The 14,486-nt window shown below is 20.8% G+C and overlaps 2 protein-coding genes across 3 annotated transcripts in view; one reads left to right on the top strand and one right to left on the bottom strand.

The window, feature by feature from the left end:
- The window catches only part of LOC122713582 (protein rhomboid), an 877,166-nt gene extending 866,317 nt beyond the window's left edge, over positions 1-10,849 (bottom strand). The window contains exons 1-5 of the mRNA XM_043934168.1: positions 10,739-10,849; positions 10,098-10,122; positions 6,798-7,039; positions 4,480-4,503; positions 4,234-4,398 (exon numbers count right to left, since the gene is read on the bottom strand). Of these exons, the coding sequence (XP_043790103.1) occupies positions 4,234-4,398; positions 4,480-4,503; positions 6,798-6,977 (369 nt within the window). The 5' untranslated portion in view covers positions 6,978-7,039; positions 10,098-10,122; positions 10,739-10,849. The remainder of the gene's footprint in view (positions 1-4,233; positions 4,399-4,479; positions 4,504-6,797; positions 7,040-10,097; positions 10,123-10,738) is intronic.
- Positions 10,850-12,121: 1,272 nt separating this feature from the next.
- Positions 12,122-14,420, top strand: LOC122713579 (soluble calcium-activated nucleotidase 1). Of its 2 annotated transcripts, XM_043934160.1 has the most exons (5): positions 12,122-12,857; positions 12,983-13,186; positions 13,284-13,441; positions 13,544-13,739; positions 14,398-14,420. In XM_043934160.1, the coding sequence occupies exons 1-5, from the start codon at positions 12,233-12,235 to the stop codon at positions 14,403-14,405; spliced, it is 1,191 nt and encodes a 396-aa protein (XP_043790095.1). In that variant the 5' UTR covers positions 12,122-12,232; the 3' UTR covers positions 14,406-14,420. The 2 variants fall into 2 exon arrangements, with proteins under 2 accessions (XP_043790095.1, XP_043790094.1); XM_043934159.1 differs by lacking the exon at positions 14,398-14,420 and having other exon boundaries at positions 13,544-13,888.
- Positions 14,421-14,486: the final 66 nt, after the last annotated feature.

Here is a 14,486-nt window from a genome sequence, read left to right as displayed (position 1 = left end):
TATATATATATATATATATATATATATATATATATTTTTTTTTTTGAATTTTATCAAATATCCAAAATCTTTTTCTTTAAATAATGTAACGACTGATCATATGTATACAAATATTTTAAATTAACTCAAATATTTTCAATTGGATTAATATTAAAAGAATGAGTATATACTATAGTATACTATAATAAATAATGTATATTATAGTAAATAATAAAATATTATGTGATAAAATAATAAAATATTATATAAATTATAAATATAAATATGTATAAAATGTATAAAATGAAATATATTAATGATTAATAAAATTTGCAATTAAATTTTGTTTATGCCTTTAAATTAAAACACGAAAAATTTTGGAAATTATAAATGTAACTAATTTTAATTTTTTAGGAGCTATAATAAAACAAATTGCCTCTTATAATAGATTATGTTAAAATCTGAATTTGATCATAAATTTTATAACAGTCCTCGAATATTTAAAAAATTTTTATTATTTTCATTAATTTTATAAATTTTATAAATTTTTCTTTAGAAATTCACAATAATTTAATTTTTTAGCAAATAATTTTCTTTTTAATATAAAATTATTATTATATAATATATTTAATATATATTGTATATTATTTCTATATAAAAATAATTTTGAATGAAACAATTTAAATTGAATTTAATATAGATTAAAGAAAATTATGATTTCATAAAAATTCTTAATTTGCTGAATATTATTTTGATTAAATTTGATAAAACTTTAAATTAATATGTACATATATTTAATGAATGTAGAAATTGATATTTTAATATATATCGATAGAAAATATTAAATATGTAAATATGTTGAATAATAACTGCGTTTCCATAGTATATGAATTTGTTAAAAAATGTTATTTATATTAATTATAATCATTGTTCAAAGGATTTAATTCTTTTATTAAAAAAAAAAAAGAAATGAAAATAATTAACAAAGGATTCAAAAAAAATGTCTATAAATGTTAAAATATTTAATTCAAAAAAATTATGAAGTTAAAAAAATATCAATAAATATATATTCATAAAAATTTGAAAAAAAAAATAAAAAATTGAAACAATTATTTCGAACAAAATAAACGCTTAACAAAATTGTAATTATGAAACGAATAAAATGTTTTTTCAAAAGGACAGTTCTTATTTAAACAAAATAAAAAAAAAAGATTTTAATTATATTAAAAAAATTCTTTCAAAAACGAAATCTTTTTATATAAGAAAGACATTTGTATATGAAAAAATAGAAAATCTCTAACTTCTTTTTCTTTTTGCTAAATGGAATAATATTTGCAAATCTTATATTTGATAGGTAATCTTGTAATTGAATTTTGCTTCAATAAATCAATTCAAAAAAAGGATCAGGTAAAAAAATTAGTGTTTTGTAAGATTTAATTTATTTTAACAGTAATGAGATAAAAACAAATATAGAAAATATAATCAATATTATAAATCAATATTATACTTATTATTAAATGATATAAATTTTCAAAATAGATTTTAAAATAAAAAAATAATAAAATATAAAACATTTATAACGCTTATCAAATTCTAAAAAATAAAATAATTTATATTCTATTGTAAAATATTATATTATATTGTATAAAATTTTATTTATATTATAAAATTAATATATAGAATATTATATATATCTATACATTCTAATACATTCAATACTTAATTACTTTTCAATAATTATTAAACTGTTTAAAGAGATAATAAATAAAATTAATTAAACAAGAATATAAAAAATAATGAAAAAAATATAAATTTTATGAAATATAACGTAAATATTTTTAAAATTCAAACTTTTTGTATTCTTTCCCAATTATTTTTTAATTGTAACATTTTAAACAATTCTCTAATTTTTTTTAATAAAACACTATTCTCTATATCGTTAAATATTTCGCGTAATTTATTCTTATCCATCCATTTCATAATTCACGAATATCCAAGATTTCAGCGAAAACAGAAGAAAGCATCGTTAAAAATAAAACAGTGAAGTATACATAGTAGGTGTAGTTATTTCAATAAAGACAAAAGAAAAATCAAGCAAAATAAAATCATACAATAAGAAAAAGAAAAAAACGAAAAAAAATGAACGAAACAAAAAATATGAAATATTCACGAATTCGATCATCAATTTTATCAAGAAAAATATACAACTACAATTGAGATAATTTCGGGAAGCACGGATGTGATAGATAAAATCTATAATGTCAATACTAGCTTTATAGAGTGCGGTTTTACCGAGAAATTTATCTTTACGCATTGTTTAATCTACGATTTGAATCATTTCGATTTGTACGCGGACAATTTTCTACCACTCAATGTCAGATCTGCTTACCTCAACTGGGGATCAAGGAGAAAAAAAGAGAGTAGGAGGAAACCGCCAAAAAGTTGTCAGCAAGCAGACAAAGAAGTTGTGTCTATATCATTGTATGTCTTTAAACGGTGAGATTATCATTGTTCCCGATATTTATCTACCAGTTTTTCGTCGTATTCCCTTTCCTGTAAAAAGGATCTCCCTTTTTCGTACATCTCTTTCGTTCATCTCTTTACCGCCTTTCTAGTACCACAAAAAACGAAATTCCAGGGCGTAGCCGCATTTTTCAAATTGACAAATAAAACGGACAATGAAAAGTTTTCTGAAGCTTATTCGTCGAGCAGAATAAGTCTATTTAACCACCGGTAAAACCTTTTTTGATTCCTTTCGTCTCGTCTTGTATGCCGATAGACCATCCTCGAGTTTCTTTCAGGAAAATCGATGTAAATCTGATGTTCGTATCCTATTTTTGACACGCATTTTTAAACAAATTATAATCTGTTACATAATGAATTATCCATTTGAATATGAATATAATTATAATCGAATATAATTATAAGATCGTGTTTCGTATTTATATTAATGTTTTGATAAATTGATAAATTCATAACGAAAATAAGTTAAGAAACTAGAGTATATTATAAATCTTTTTTTTTTTTCAAATATTGTAATATCTTCAATTTTTTATCAATAATATATAATTTTCCAAACATGACATAACTTGGATATTATCTATAAGTATAAAATATAAGAAAGTTCAAAAGTAATCAGAGAATTTAGAAGCAACTACTCAGTGTAAGTCACATTTTGTAAAAATAATTACATTAAAAAATCTCTTTATTGTTCACATTTTCTGTTAACAAATCAATTATTATTTCACTTTATAATATTAATTTATCAATTGATAATTTAAATAATAAAAAAATTCTTAAACATTTTTAAATAATATGATTTACATTAATTGGCTTTCGAATCCTTCAATTATGAAATAAAAATATTAAAAATAAAATTCTTGAAAAAATATTATTTATATTTATATAATTAGCAAAATATTATTTATGTAATATTATCTATATTGATGATTATGATTATATGATGATAATATTATAATATGAAAAATGAGAAAAAGCTTAATCTATCTATTTTTTCTATTTCAAAAAATTTTAATATTAATTAATATTCTCGATATATTATTGAATTTAATAAATGAATCTGAAATAAATATATGAATATCTTTATTCTATATTACATTAGTAATAATGTACATATGTTACCATTTTTTTTTATCATATTTCTGATATAGTCTTTTAATTTATAATATATATTTTAATTTATTTTAGCTGGAATATTGAAAAATTTTTATGAAACGAGAAATGTCTTATATTAATTTTTTAAAGATCAAAATAACTTCGAAGTTGATGTTTTACATAATACGAGTTTTATTATTATTTAACCAAATGAAAATGTTTTTATCACAATTAAATAATACAACTTGAAAATTAAAACACGAAAGTAGTATACAATGTGACTAAAATATATTTAGAAAATATTCAAACTTACAAACTTTACAAAATAAAAATTTTAAACTATAAATATGTGGTCAATTTATCAAAAACAAATAGAATATGATTCAATAAATGAAAAAAATTTGTTCTTTAATCTATTTTAAAGATAAATGACAAGTAATTTATCAATATATAAAATATATCTACATTTCTATATTGAATTATAATAAAATTTTTGTATTATTTTGAATAATTGTGAACAATAAAAGAGCGATAAGAAATATATATATATTTATATATATTTTTTTCTATGTTCCTATGAATATGTATATATATATATATATATATATGTTTTATTGAAATCTGAATATATCTACTCACCACATTGACGAAATCCTGAAACGTCACCGCTTCAACACGTGATTCTTTTGCCCTAGTAAGAAGTATATCTCGTTTATTTGGTGGTATTTCAGCTTTCCATTCGGGATTTTTTAAAGCTGCTAAAAAATCCTCCACCGGTATCTCGCCAAAACCTTCGGGATCAAACTAAAGAAAAAATTCAGTCATGTTAACATATCGTGTAAGCTGATTTCCAAATAATAAATGTCGAATAATTCATAGACATACCTTATCAAATAGCATTCGCCATTTCTGTAACCAAATAAAAGAAATGGAAATATAAATTTTGATTTAATACGTTTTTAAATTCTCTTTAAATTTTTAAGAATATTAAAAAATTTAAATATATTTGTTAATGTTATTAAATGAAACATAATTCATTCGTTGCGTAAAAATTATATTAAAAATTTTTTTATATCTAATATGTAAATGTATTTAAATTTTCTAAAGATATTATAAATATTTTTCTAAAGATATTATAAATATAAACAACAAAATTATTTAGAAATATATATATTTTTTTATTACAAATTTTTAATAATATAAAAATTTTAAATATAAATAAAATAAAAATTAATTAAATATTAAATTATCATTTATCATCTTTCAAATTTATCTACTTTACAAATCATCAATTTTATTCATTACAAATTAAAAATTACAGAAATAATAAAATTACAGAATTTTGTTGTTTTTTTAAATATAATTTAATAAAAATATATGAAGATCATATAAAATATATATATATATATATATATAATTTATATAATCTATTTTAATTTGGTTAATTAATAACATTTAATTAATAATTATAAAAACAATTTGTATAAGATATTTATATAATATTCTATATAATATTCTAATGAGATCAAATTATAATTTCAAAATGATAAATGATGAAATGAAATTTTTTGTTTTTTTTTTTAAACTTATTTAATCATATATCATGTCTCTTAAAGAACAACATGTCTTTAAAGGATGTCAAGAAAATAAATTATAAAAATAGGATCATCTTTATTTAATAAGACTTATATATTATTTTATATAAAAAGTAAGTTTTCTGTCGATATTATGAAACTACAAAATATTTTAATTAATTTTACAAAATTTAACATATAAAAATAAAAAGACACAAAATGATATAAATATGCATATATGTATTTTTTATATGTTAAATTTTATATAATTAAAACTAAAACATCTTTCAAATAAATAATCTTAAGATATTATTTTAACTTTCTTTTGTAAGAATAAATAAACACATGAGTTAATATAAAATATTATAAAATATGTTCTAACATTATAAAATATTATAATATTATATATTATAAAATATTAGAACATACATCATTTAAAATTTCTGTTTGAAAAAAAAGGGATAACCTCCAAATTTTAAAATGTTATTTTTAAAATTCATACATATTTCATGTAGAAATTTTATTTTAAAGCTATGGCTATGGCTAAGTTACATAACACACATCTAGTTGGAAAAAGAAATAACTATTAAGTACAAAACTGAAAAGATAAATACATAAGCTTTTTAGAAATAAATCAAAAATTCACAAATTTAAAAAAGAAATTAAAAAAAATAAATATAATTAATATGAAAACAAATTTTTCTACAAACACAAATATTTAATCTTCAATCTCTAAAAATCAAATAATAAATCAATTTTAGTTATACTATATTAAATCTAAAATAATATTAAATTTTAAAATTTATTGAAAAGCAAAAATGTTTTTTTATTTTTAAATTTTTCTATTTTCCTATTATTTTATATTATTTTTATAAATTTTTTTCATAATTGCAACTAAGATTATTAGATATTTTTATTTTAATATATAAAAACAAATATGAATCACTAATTGCTTTAAGTATATATTAAAGAATAAAATATTAAAGAATAAATAAAATTTTATATAAATAATATGTCTAATTTTTATTTAAATATTATACTATAATTTTTATATAGATATTATACACTAAATGATCAAATTATTATTATATTATAAATTATCATTCTTTTAAATTTTCAAAAATTCAAGCAAAAAATCTTAAAATGAATATAAAATTCATTATGAATTTAATATGTATAAGTTAAATATTTATAATTTTTAAAGATATATTCAATACAATATCTCATATTATACTATTAATTTTTTTTTATTTTTTATAATTTTTATATTACTATTAATTTTAATAATTTTTGTAAATAAAACTAAAAAGATATAAATTTAAATTTATAAAAAACCAATATTAATTTGATTTGTTGTAAATAAAAAAAATTAATAACGATTGCAAATGTAATAAAAATATGCATCTTGCTATATATCAAAAGAATAATTGTTTAGTACGTATCAAACTTAATATGTATTAGAAATATATGTTTTATCAATATAAAAGTTTTAATATTACCAAAAATATAATGTTACTATAATGTTATATGTATATAATTTTTTTAATAATAATAATTAATTACGTATTATAAGTTTTTTTAAAAAGCATCCTTTAAAATAATATAAGCAATAATGCTTTTCTCACATACATCATTGAGAAGCTCCCGTCTGTATTCGGATTCATCAATATCAATTTCGGAAGCAAGATCGGTATGATCGGTAACATAGCCATCATAGTGTACGCTGTTCGCTTCGCTACGTGCATATTCTTCCTCCTCCTCGACAGTACCGGCGATGGTCGGTATCGAAGCACCGTTTGCCAGTAGCATTACCACGCGTGGCACGAGGTCACCGGATAAATCTCCTCATTCCACCCTCTTTCGTCTGTTTCCTAAAGTACAAACACATCATTGTAATCCTATCGATGTACATTCTGTATGATGCTTGACGTGTCCATGCATACAAATTTCTACTACATTATTACTAACAGCTCAGTCTATTTAATACGATAATATTTAAAATAATGTAAGCTTAAAGAATTTTTAATTGTTACTTTTTTTTCGTAGATAAATCGAGACTTATATAATGAATTGTTATATCTTGTAAAAATATTTTCATAAATTTTATAATTGTTTATTTAAAATAATTATAATAATTTGTAATAAACGAAAGTATCAATTGATTATTTTCATAATGTTTAAATGTTGTCTTTGAAATTGTCTGAACAAATACGTAACGAACTATGCACCATAATACATTTCATGCGACGGTATCGTTTCCATGGCAATGCATCGTCGATAGGTCTGACTATATATTATCTATCTACTGTATCTTACTATTATTCATGAAGTGCATTCACGTCTATCTAATCAAAATTTTTAATCAAATATCGATTTCTTATCTTATCTTTATATGATATAAAAAACAAATCTCAAATTTAAAAAAATTGAAATAAATTGAATATAAATTGAAAAATTGAATATTTTAAATTATGTCTTGTTAAAAATTTCAATAATTTTAAAATAAGTAACAAAAATTTATTTTACAAAAAAATCCTTTCTCAATAAAATTTTAGAACGAAAAATTTTAGAATGAAAAAATTATTCTTTTATCGTATCTTTTTTTTTTCATATTCTTCATAATAATAACTAATAAGTGAATAATAGTTAATAATATTTAATTAAACATTAATAATTATTATTCATGTAATTGTATATGATAGAACTAAGTAAATAATTTAAAAGATTTTAGGTACTAAAACAATTTAATAGACAATATAATAAATTTAGTTTACAAAAATGTCCATTGTTTATTTATTAAGTTATTTATTTAAATAATTTAATTTTATTTAAATGAATTTTATTTAAATTTTATTTAAATGAAGTGAGACGAAAATAAAGTTTCATTTCATTTAGTGCAAAATTAAAATGTTTATAATTTAATAAATAAGTTTCAAGAGATATTTTTGCATTTTTATTTTTTTATAAATTTTATGATTATTTTAGTTCCTAGAATTATTTTTTAATTTTTCTACTAATTGTTTTGTTCAAACAAATTTATTTTATAAATTTTTCAAATATTTTGAATCTATTATTTTTTTTTTCTTATGCATTATCATTTACATTCCAAATATTTAATATATGATTAACTAAATTCAAAACATATAAATGAAATATATATATAGTATGTGTACCTATATAGATATCTTTTATGTATTATAAAATGAATAAAATAGAAATAATCGTAAAATATAATATGATAATATGATAATAATATGATAATAATTATATAATATGATAATATTTTATAATATTTTATATTTAATTATATTTAATTATATTTAATAATAATATATTAATTATATTTTATAATCTTTTATAATGATCTGTAAAAGAAAAAAATGAAGAATAATATTTATTATTCTATAACATTTTATTTCAAAAATATGTCAAATTATAAGCAACTATAAATTATCTTAAACTTCTTTTGTAATCTCTGAAATATATAATAAGTAGAAATATATAATAAGTAGTAAAATATTTTTATTATAATAAATTCTAATTAACTTTTACCAATTTATTTAGAATTATTTATTTGAAATATTTAAAAAATAGAAAGTAAAAACAAAAAATATTACATTTTTACAATTATATATATATAATTATAAAATATTATATAATATATTATATTATAATTTATATTTTTTATAATTTATATAATAAATAAATAAAAACAATAATTAATTAATAAAAACCAAGTTTTTGTTACAGATAGATAGATCAATAATTACTTAATAAAATTATATCAGTTTTTTATCTAAGATTTAATATGATAGGTAAACCTATAATCGCAATGCAACTGAAATTTTCACACGTCTGTTCATACAACCCCTCTAGTCACTTTCCCTTTCCCCAATCCCTTTCCCTTAATCTCATCCCTTCCCCAACTTCTTTGCATCTACGTTGATTCGTTACTCTCCGTTTTGGCACGACGTCACTGAAACCTATTCCCCTATTGCACTGTCATTGTACCAACCCCACAAAGTCACCCCCTATTCCTGACGCATACTTGTTCCGTCTCTTTTCCATTCTATTTACCTGTCCTTCTTCTACGCCATCTTCTAAGCGCAATTACGTCTCATGCACGTCGACCCGTTTGCACGAAATACTTTTAAGGTCGTTGACCTTGAAGAATGTTCGATGACATATCGTCATGGACGATGCTTCTTACATATATCTCGGTATCTTCTTACGTCCAGCCCTACTTGGCATTAGATTACTTCGAATCCTTTTATGCTGCATGGTTCGTCTACCTTCGTTCATTTACCTTGTATTGAATGCATTTACCTTGTACTCTATGCATTTATTTAGCACTAATGATACGAGTTTGTATCATAATAACACGAATTAACTAATTCATTATTATATGGGTTCGGACAGTTAGCAATATTTTGATATCTTTATCGCGGAAAGTTTTAAAATGTTCTTATGGAGAAAAAACAGGTTATTTATGACATGCTAATATATATTTTGTTTTAGGATATAAATGTATATACTTTGATTGTTAACCTTTTACATGACTTTTACGACTATCTTGGTTATGTAGTATAGTTGTACTTTCACTGTTTCGTTCGGAGAATGATTCACACTTAATAATTCATAATATACACAAATTCTAATAATAGACTTTATATTATAAAGGATGAAATAAGTATTTTAATATTCGATTCGAATAGTAAATTTGAATAGTAGTTATTTACATAATGAATTATTTATAATAATTAAAAATTGTTAATATAATTATTTATATATTTATTCATATATATTATAAGAAATAAATTGCTTTTTATATATTTTATATATATAAATTCCTATTTTTAATAATTAAAAAATTTATATTAAAATTTTTATACTATAATTTTTTCTAAAAAGAAAAACAATAATATTTACCTTCTATAATTTGAATATAATGATACTGAAGTAGTAATCCATAGATGAGTATTCAACAAAGTAACGAAGATATTAAATACGAACAATATTAGCCATAACACCATAATCTTATAAAAACATAGATTCACAATATTCACATTTTAACAAAATCACTTATAGAGATACACCATTATAGAAGCACAAATAGATTTTATATTTTAAAAAGATCTTATCACAAATATCATAGTAATTATATTATTATATACACTATATTTAACTATTTTGAAAAAATGACTTTTGAATTTAATTTACTTTTTACGGCGTGATAGCAAAAGTATATTTTTATTTTCTGTTTTGGCGCCACATGAGTAGTCAATCAAGAATACAAAACATCGATAAAACAGTTTCAAAATCGATTAAAGATCGTCAAAAATAGAAAACAAGTTCAAAATATTCTTATGTCACAATTCTTTTTGAACATAAATCTATAAAAATTGCACTAAACAATTCACGATGCATAGATTTATTTTCTTGTGTCAACAGTTAGCTCAAATAAATAATTAACTTTTTCACTAATGTGCGAAATATACAATTTGAAATAGAACATGGCGATTGGACGGTAATTTTAACACAAAGCGTATAGAGAGGAACAATGTTAATACAATAATATTGTTATAATTAGTGAATTATGATTGTGACTGCAATGCGCAAAAGAAATCATAAATTGAATCCCAATCGGCACACGATGTTACGTTAATACGAAGACGATTGTGCAGTACGTGCGATGTAGTGGCGGTGCCACAAGTAACTGCGGTAACGTGCGCAAAGCACGTTCGATCGATAATACAGGTTGCCGCGGAACTGCAATAGCCAATAGCAGTCAGATCATATAAGGACACATGCGAGGAACACGTGGAAACTGGAAATGCTGTCGCGGTTTAATTTATTGACAATATAACCGATGTTGTCGGCGGGAAACGCGTCACACTACTGACGAGTACTTTACCACCCTCACAGATTCCCCTTTCCTCCACCCTCTTTTTCCACCCTCCCCCCCGATTCATTTCACCCCAGACTCGTTCGTTCAACCCCAACGTTCAAGAATATGCTGTAGATGCTTGTATATTATTGGCACGATACAAATTAATATCTTTTCAACAGAAAAAATTCTGAAAGTCCTTGTTATTTCATTCTATATAATTAAAATTAATGTGGATCATAACCAGTGTTTTTTGTAAAACGTTCTTTATAACGACATTATATAATATTATTAATATAAAAGTAATCATTTAATCATCATTAAATATCTTCATATTATTATTAATCGATCTAAGAAATTAAATTTACAATATAAAAATTAATAGTGAATTGTTTGAAAGTTATAAAATACTATTAAACTATCTTAATAAATCCAAGTAAAGTGCTGTTAAAATTTTATGTCAACAAATAAATATTATAATAATATATCTTGTAAATGTAGAATTTTAATTGAAATAATTAAAAAATCTGTAAGAAATATAAATATTATTGAAAAAAATGTAAATTCAAAACGTGAAAAGAAAAACTAGATTTAATAAATGTATATGTATTATTATATTATATATTATTTAATACATATTAATTTCTTATATTGAAAAAATATTTATAAAAATTTATGTTTATTATAAATGTTTATTAAAATTATAAAAATTTTCAAATATTTATAAAATATAATATTTTATATATAAAATGAGTTATAAAATTTGGTTAAAATAATAAATAATAAAAATAAAATAATAAAAATAAAATTATTATTAATTTTGCTTAATTTTACTTATATCATACAGTTTATCTAAATTTATCAAAATATAAAAAATTAAAATAATTATATTAAATAAAATTTATTGTAACTTGAAATTTTCTTCTAATATATCATAAAATATTATTTTTAGTATTTATTTTACATAAGAATAAATAGGTAATTATAAAATATATTTTAGTTATAACGTTATTTAAATTTTTTTATCTGTCAGATGGCGCTATATATGTAGTTGTCTGCATTTCGCTTTCAACGTTGACAATTATGGAGAAAAAAATTAGGTTATATTAGGTTAGTTTTTAGTTATTCATTTAAAATAAAATATAAATTTGGTATTAATTTTCCAATGTAACATGATATGAAACGGACGCGAATGCAGAACGGAGACATAGAAACCATGTCCTATTTACGTGACTGGAGACAAGCGTTACGTGCACCTCATGTCTACAGAGTTGCTAATAGTACTTTTCGCATTCAGAGTCAATATTTAGCTTTAATTTTTTTATTATTGTCTGTTCCTTTATTCTTACTTGGATTTCCTTTATTACGCGGAGTTGTACATCATTCGTCAACGAATCATTTTTTAACACAATGCAAATATTATAAGTATAATAAGACATACCCTTTATCTGCTCCAGTCAAGACATCTAAGGGTATTACTTATCGTATAGCAATAGTAAGTGATCTTGATCATGATTCCAAAAGTTCAGATAAAAAAGATACATGGCACAGTATTATGAAAAGTGGAAGTCTTTTTTGGAATCCTAGCACAAATTTTCTTTCCATTGTTTGGGATGACAGAAACCAAATGTTAACATCGTCTTTAACTATGAAAGGACGTGGTATGGAATTGTCTGAACTAGTTATCTTCGATGGACATTTATTATCTTTTGATGATCGTACAGGAGTTATATATTTTATTGAAGGAGAAGAAGTTTATCCTTGGGTTATTTTAATGGATGGTAATGGCAAAAGTTCAAAAGGTAAAATTTATTATATTTATTAATTTTCCTATTATCAATAATTATAAAATTTTATAATATTATATATTTAGTATTTTATAATATTATAAAATTTTGAATGAAATAAAGATAATAAATATTTTTAGGATTTAAATGTGAATGGGCAACTGTTAAAGATGAACATCTATATGTTGGTAGTATGGGTAAAGAATGGACTACTGCTTCTGGAGAATTTCAACATAACAATCCTCTTTGGATAAAAATAATATCTCCACGTGGTGAAATATACTCTTTAAATTGGATTTCAAATTATAAACGATTAAGACAAGCAATTGATATTGAATACCCAGGTATATAATTATATATTTTATATATTATAAATCTTTTATATATATATATATATTTAAATTTTAATTATAATTAATATATTTTATGTTTATTTTGTAGGCTACATGATTCATGAATCAGGAGCTTGGAGTGATATCCACAAAAGTTGGTTTTTTTTACCAAGAAGATGTTCTCATGATCAATATAATGAAACTAAAGATGAAACAATGAGTTGTAATATATTATTGACTGCAGATGAAAATTTTGTAGATATTAAGGTTTTTATCTATTTATATTTACTTATAAATATAATATTATTTATTGTATTTTACATATAGTTAAATTGAAAAATATAAAAATAAATATTATCTTATTTTTAGGTTACTAAAATTGGTAATTTAGTTCCAATTAGAGGTTTTTCAAGTTTCAAATTTTTACCTGGTTCACAAGATTCAATTATTATTGCCCTTAAAACTGAGGAATATCAAGGGCAGACTGCTACATACATTATGGCATTTACACTTAATGGAAATGTAATAATGCCTGAGGTTAAAATAATGGACAAAAAATTTGAAGGTTTAGAATTTATATGACATTCCACTTAAAGATATTATTAAATTTTGGAAATGTAAATAAATGTACAGGTTTTATAGTTCCATATTATTATTGAACACGAAGTAAAGAGACTATGTAAATTATTTCATATAGTTTTCCTCAAACAATAATATTGTCTTTCTAAATATAATTTTATTTAAAAAAAAATTGCATATCTAAATATATCTAAGTATATATATATTTACATATATATATCTAGATGCATATATATATGTATATATCTAAATATATCTAAGTATATTTACATATATATATCTAAATGCATAGATATATATATATATGTATATATCTAATAATAGATATATTTAAATATATTGCTTTATATATATCATTCATATGATGATTGTAAATATAATATGATTGTAAAAATAATATATCTACAAATATTTATGGAAATGATATTATCATTTATTATAGAAATATAAAAAAAAAATAATTGAATCGAATATTATATAGAAATTATAAAAAAGAAATTTCATGGTTTCTTTTATATATTGATCATTATATTATTTATAGTGGAGCAATATTCAAATTTATTTTATTTCATTCCATGTTTATATCCTTATCATTCTTTAAAATTATTTTAAATGAAATTTTTAATATTATAATATTTCTTCAGGATCGTAATATATGTAAACTAAAATCAATAATATCTATATATGAAAATGCGAAGTGGTGGCAGCAGCATTGCGATACATCGAGACTTTA

This window comes from Apis laboriosa, unplaced genomic scaffold (assembly GCF_014066325.1).
Source record: "Apis laboriosa isolate Shangri-la unplaced genomic scaffold, ASM1406632v1 scaffold25_cov139, whole genome shotgun sequence".
In the NCBI taxonomy this organism is placed as follows: domain Eukaryota; kingdom Metazoa; phylum Arthropoda; class Insecta; order Hymenoptera; family Apidae; genus Apis; species Apis laboriosa.
Note: the sequence above shows the minus strand (reverse complement) of the source record. Positions and strands in the feature narration are given on the sequence as shown.

What these genes read in the sequence shown, in the direction of transcription:
- LOC122713579 (XM_043934159.1), top strand. Translation starts at nt 12,233, where the DNA reads ATGAAACGGACGCGAATGCAGAACGGAGACATAGAAACCATGTCCTAT. An exon ending in AATTGATATTGAATACCCAG is followed by an intron (nt 13,187 to 13,283) that starts GTATATAATTAT and finishes TTTATTTTGTAG; the next exon opens with GCTACATGATTCATGAATCA. An exon ending in AAAATTTTGTAGATATTAAG is followed by an intron (nt 13,442 to 13,543) that starts GTTTTTATCTAT and finishes TCTTATTTTTAG; the next exon opens with GTTACTAAAATTGGTAATTT.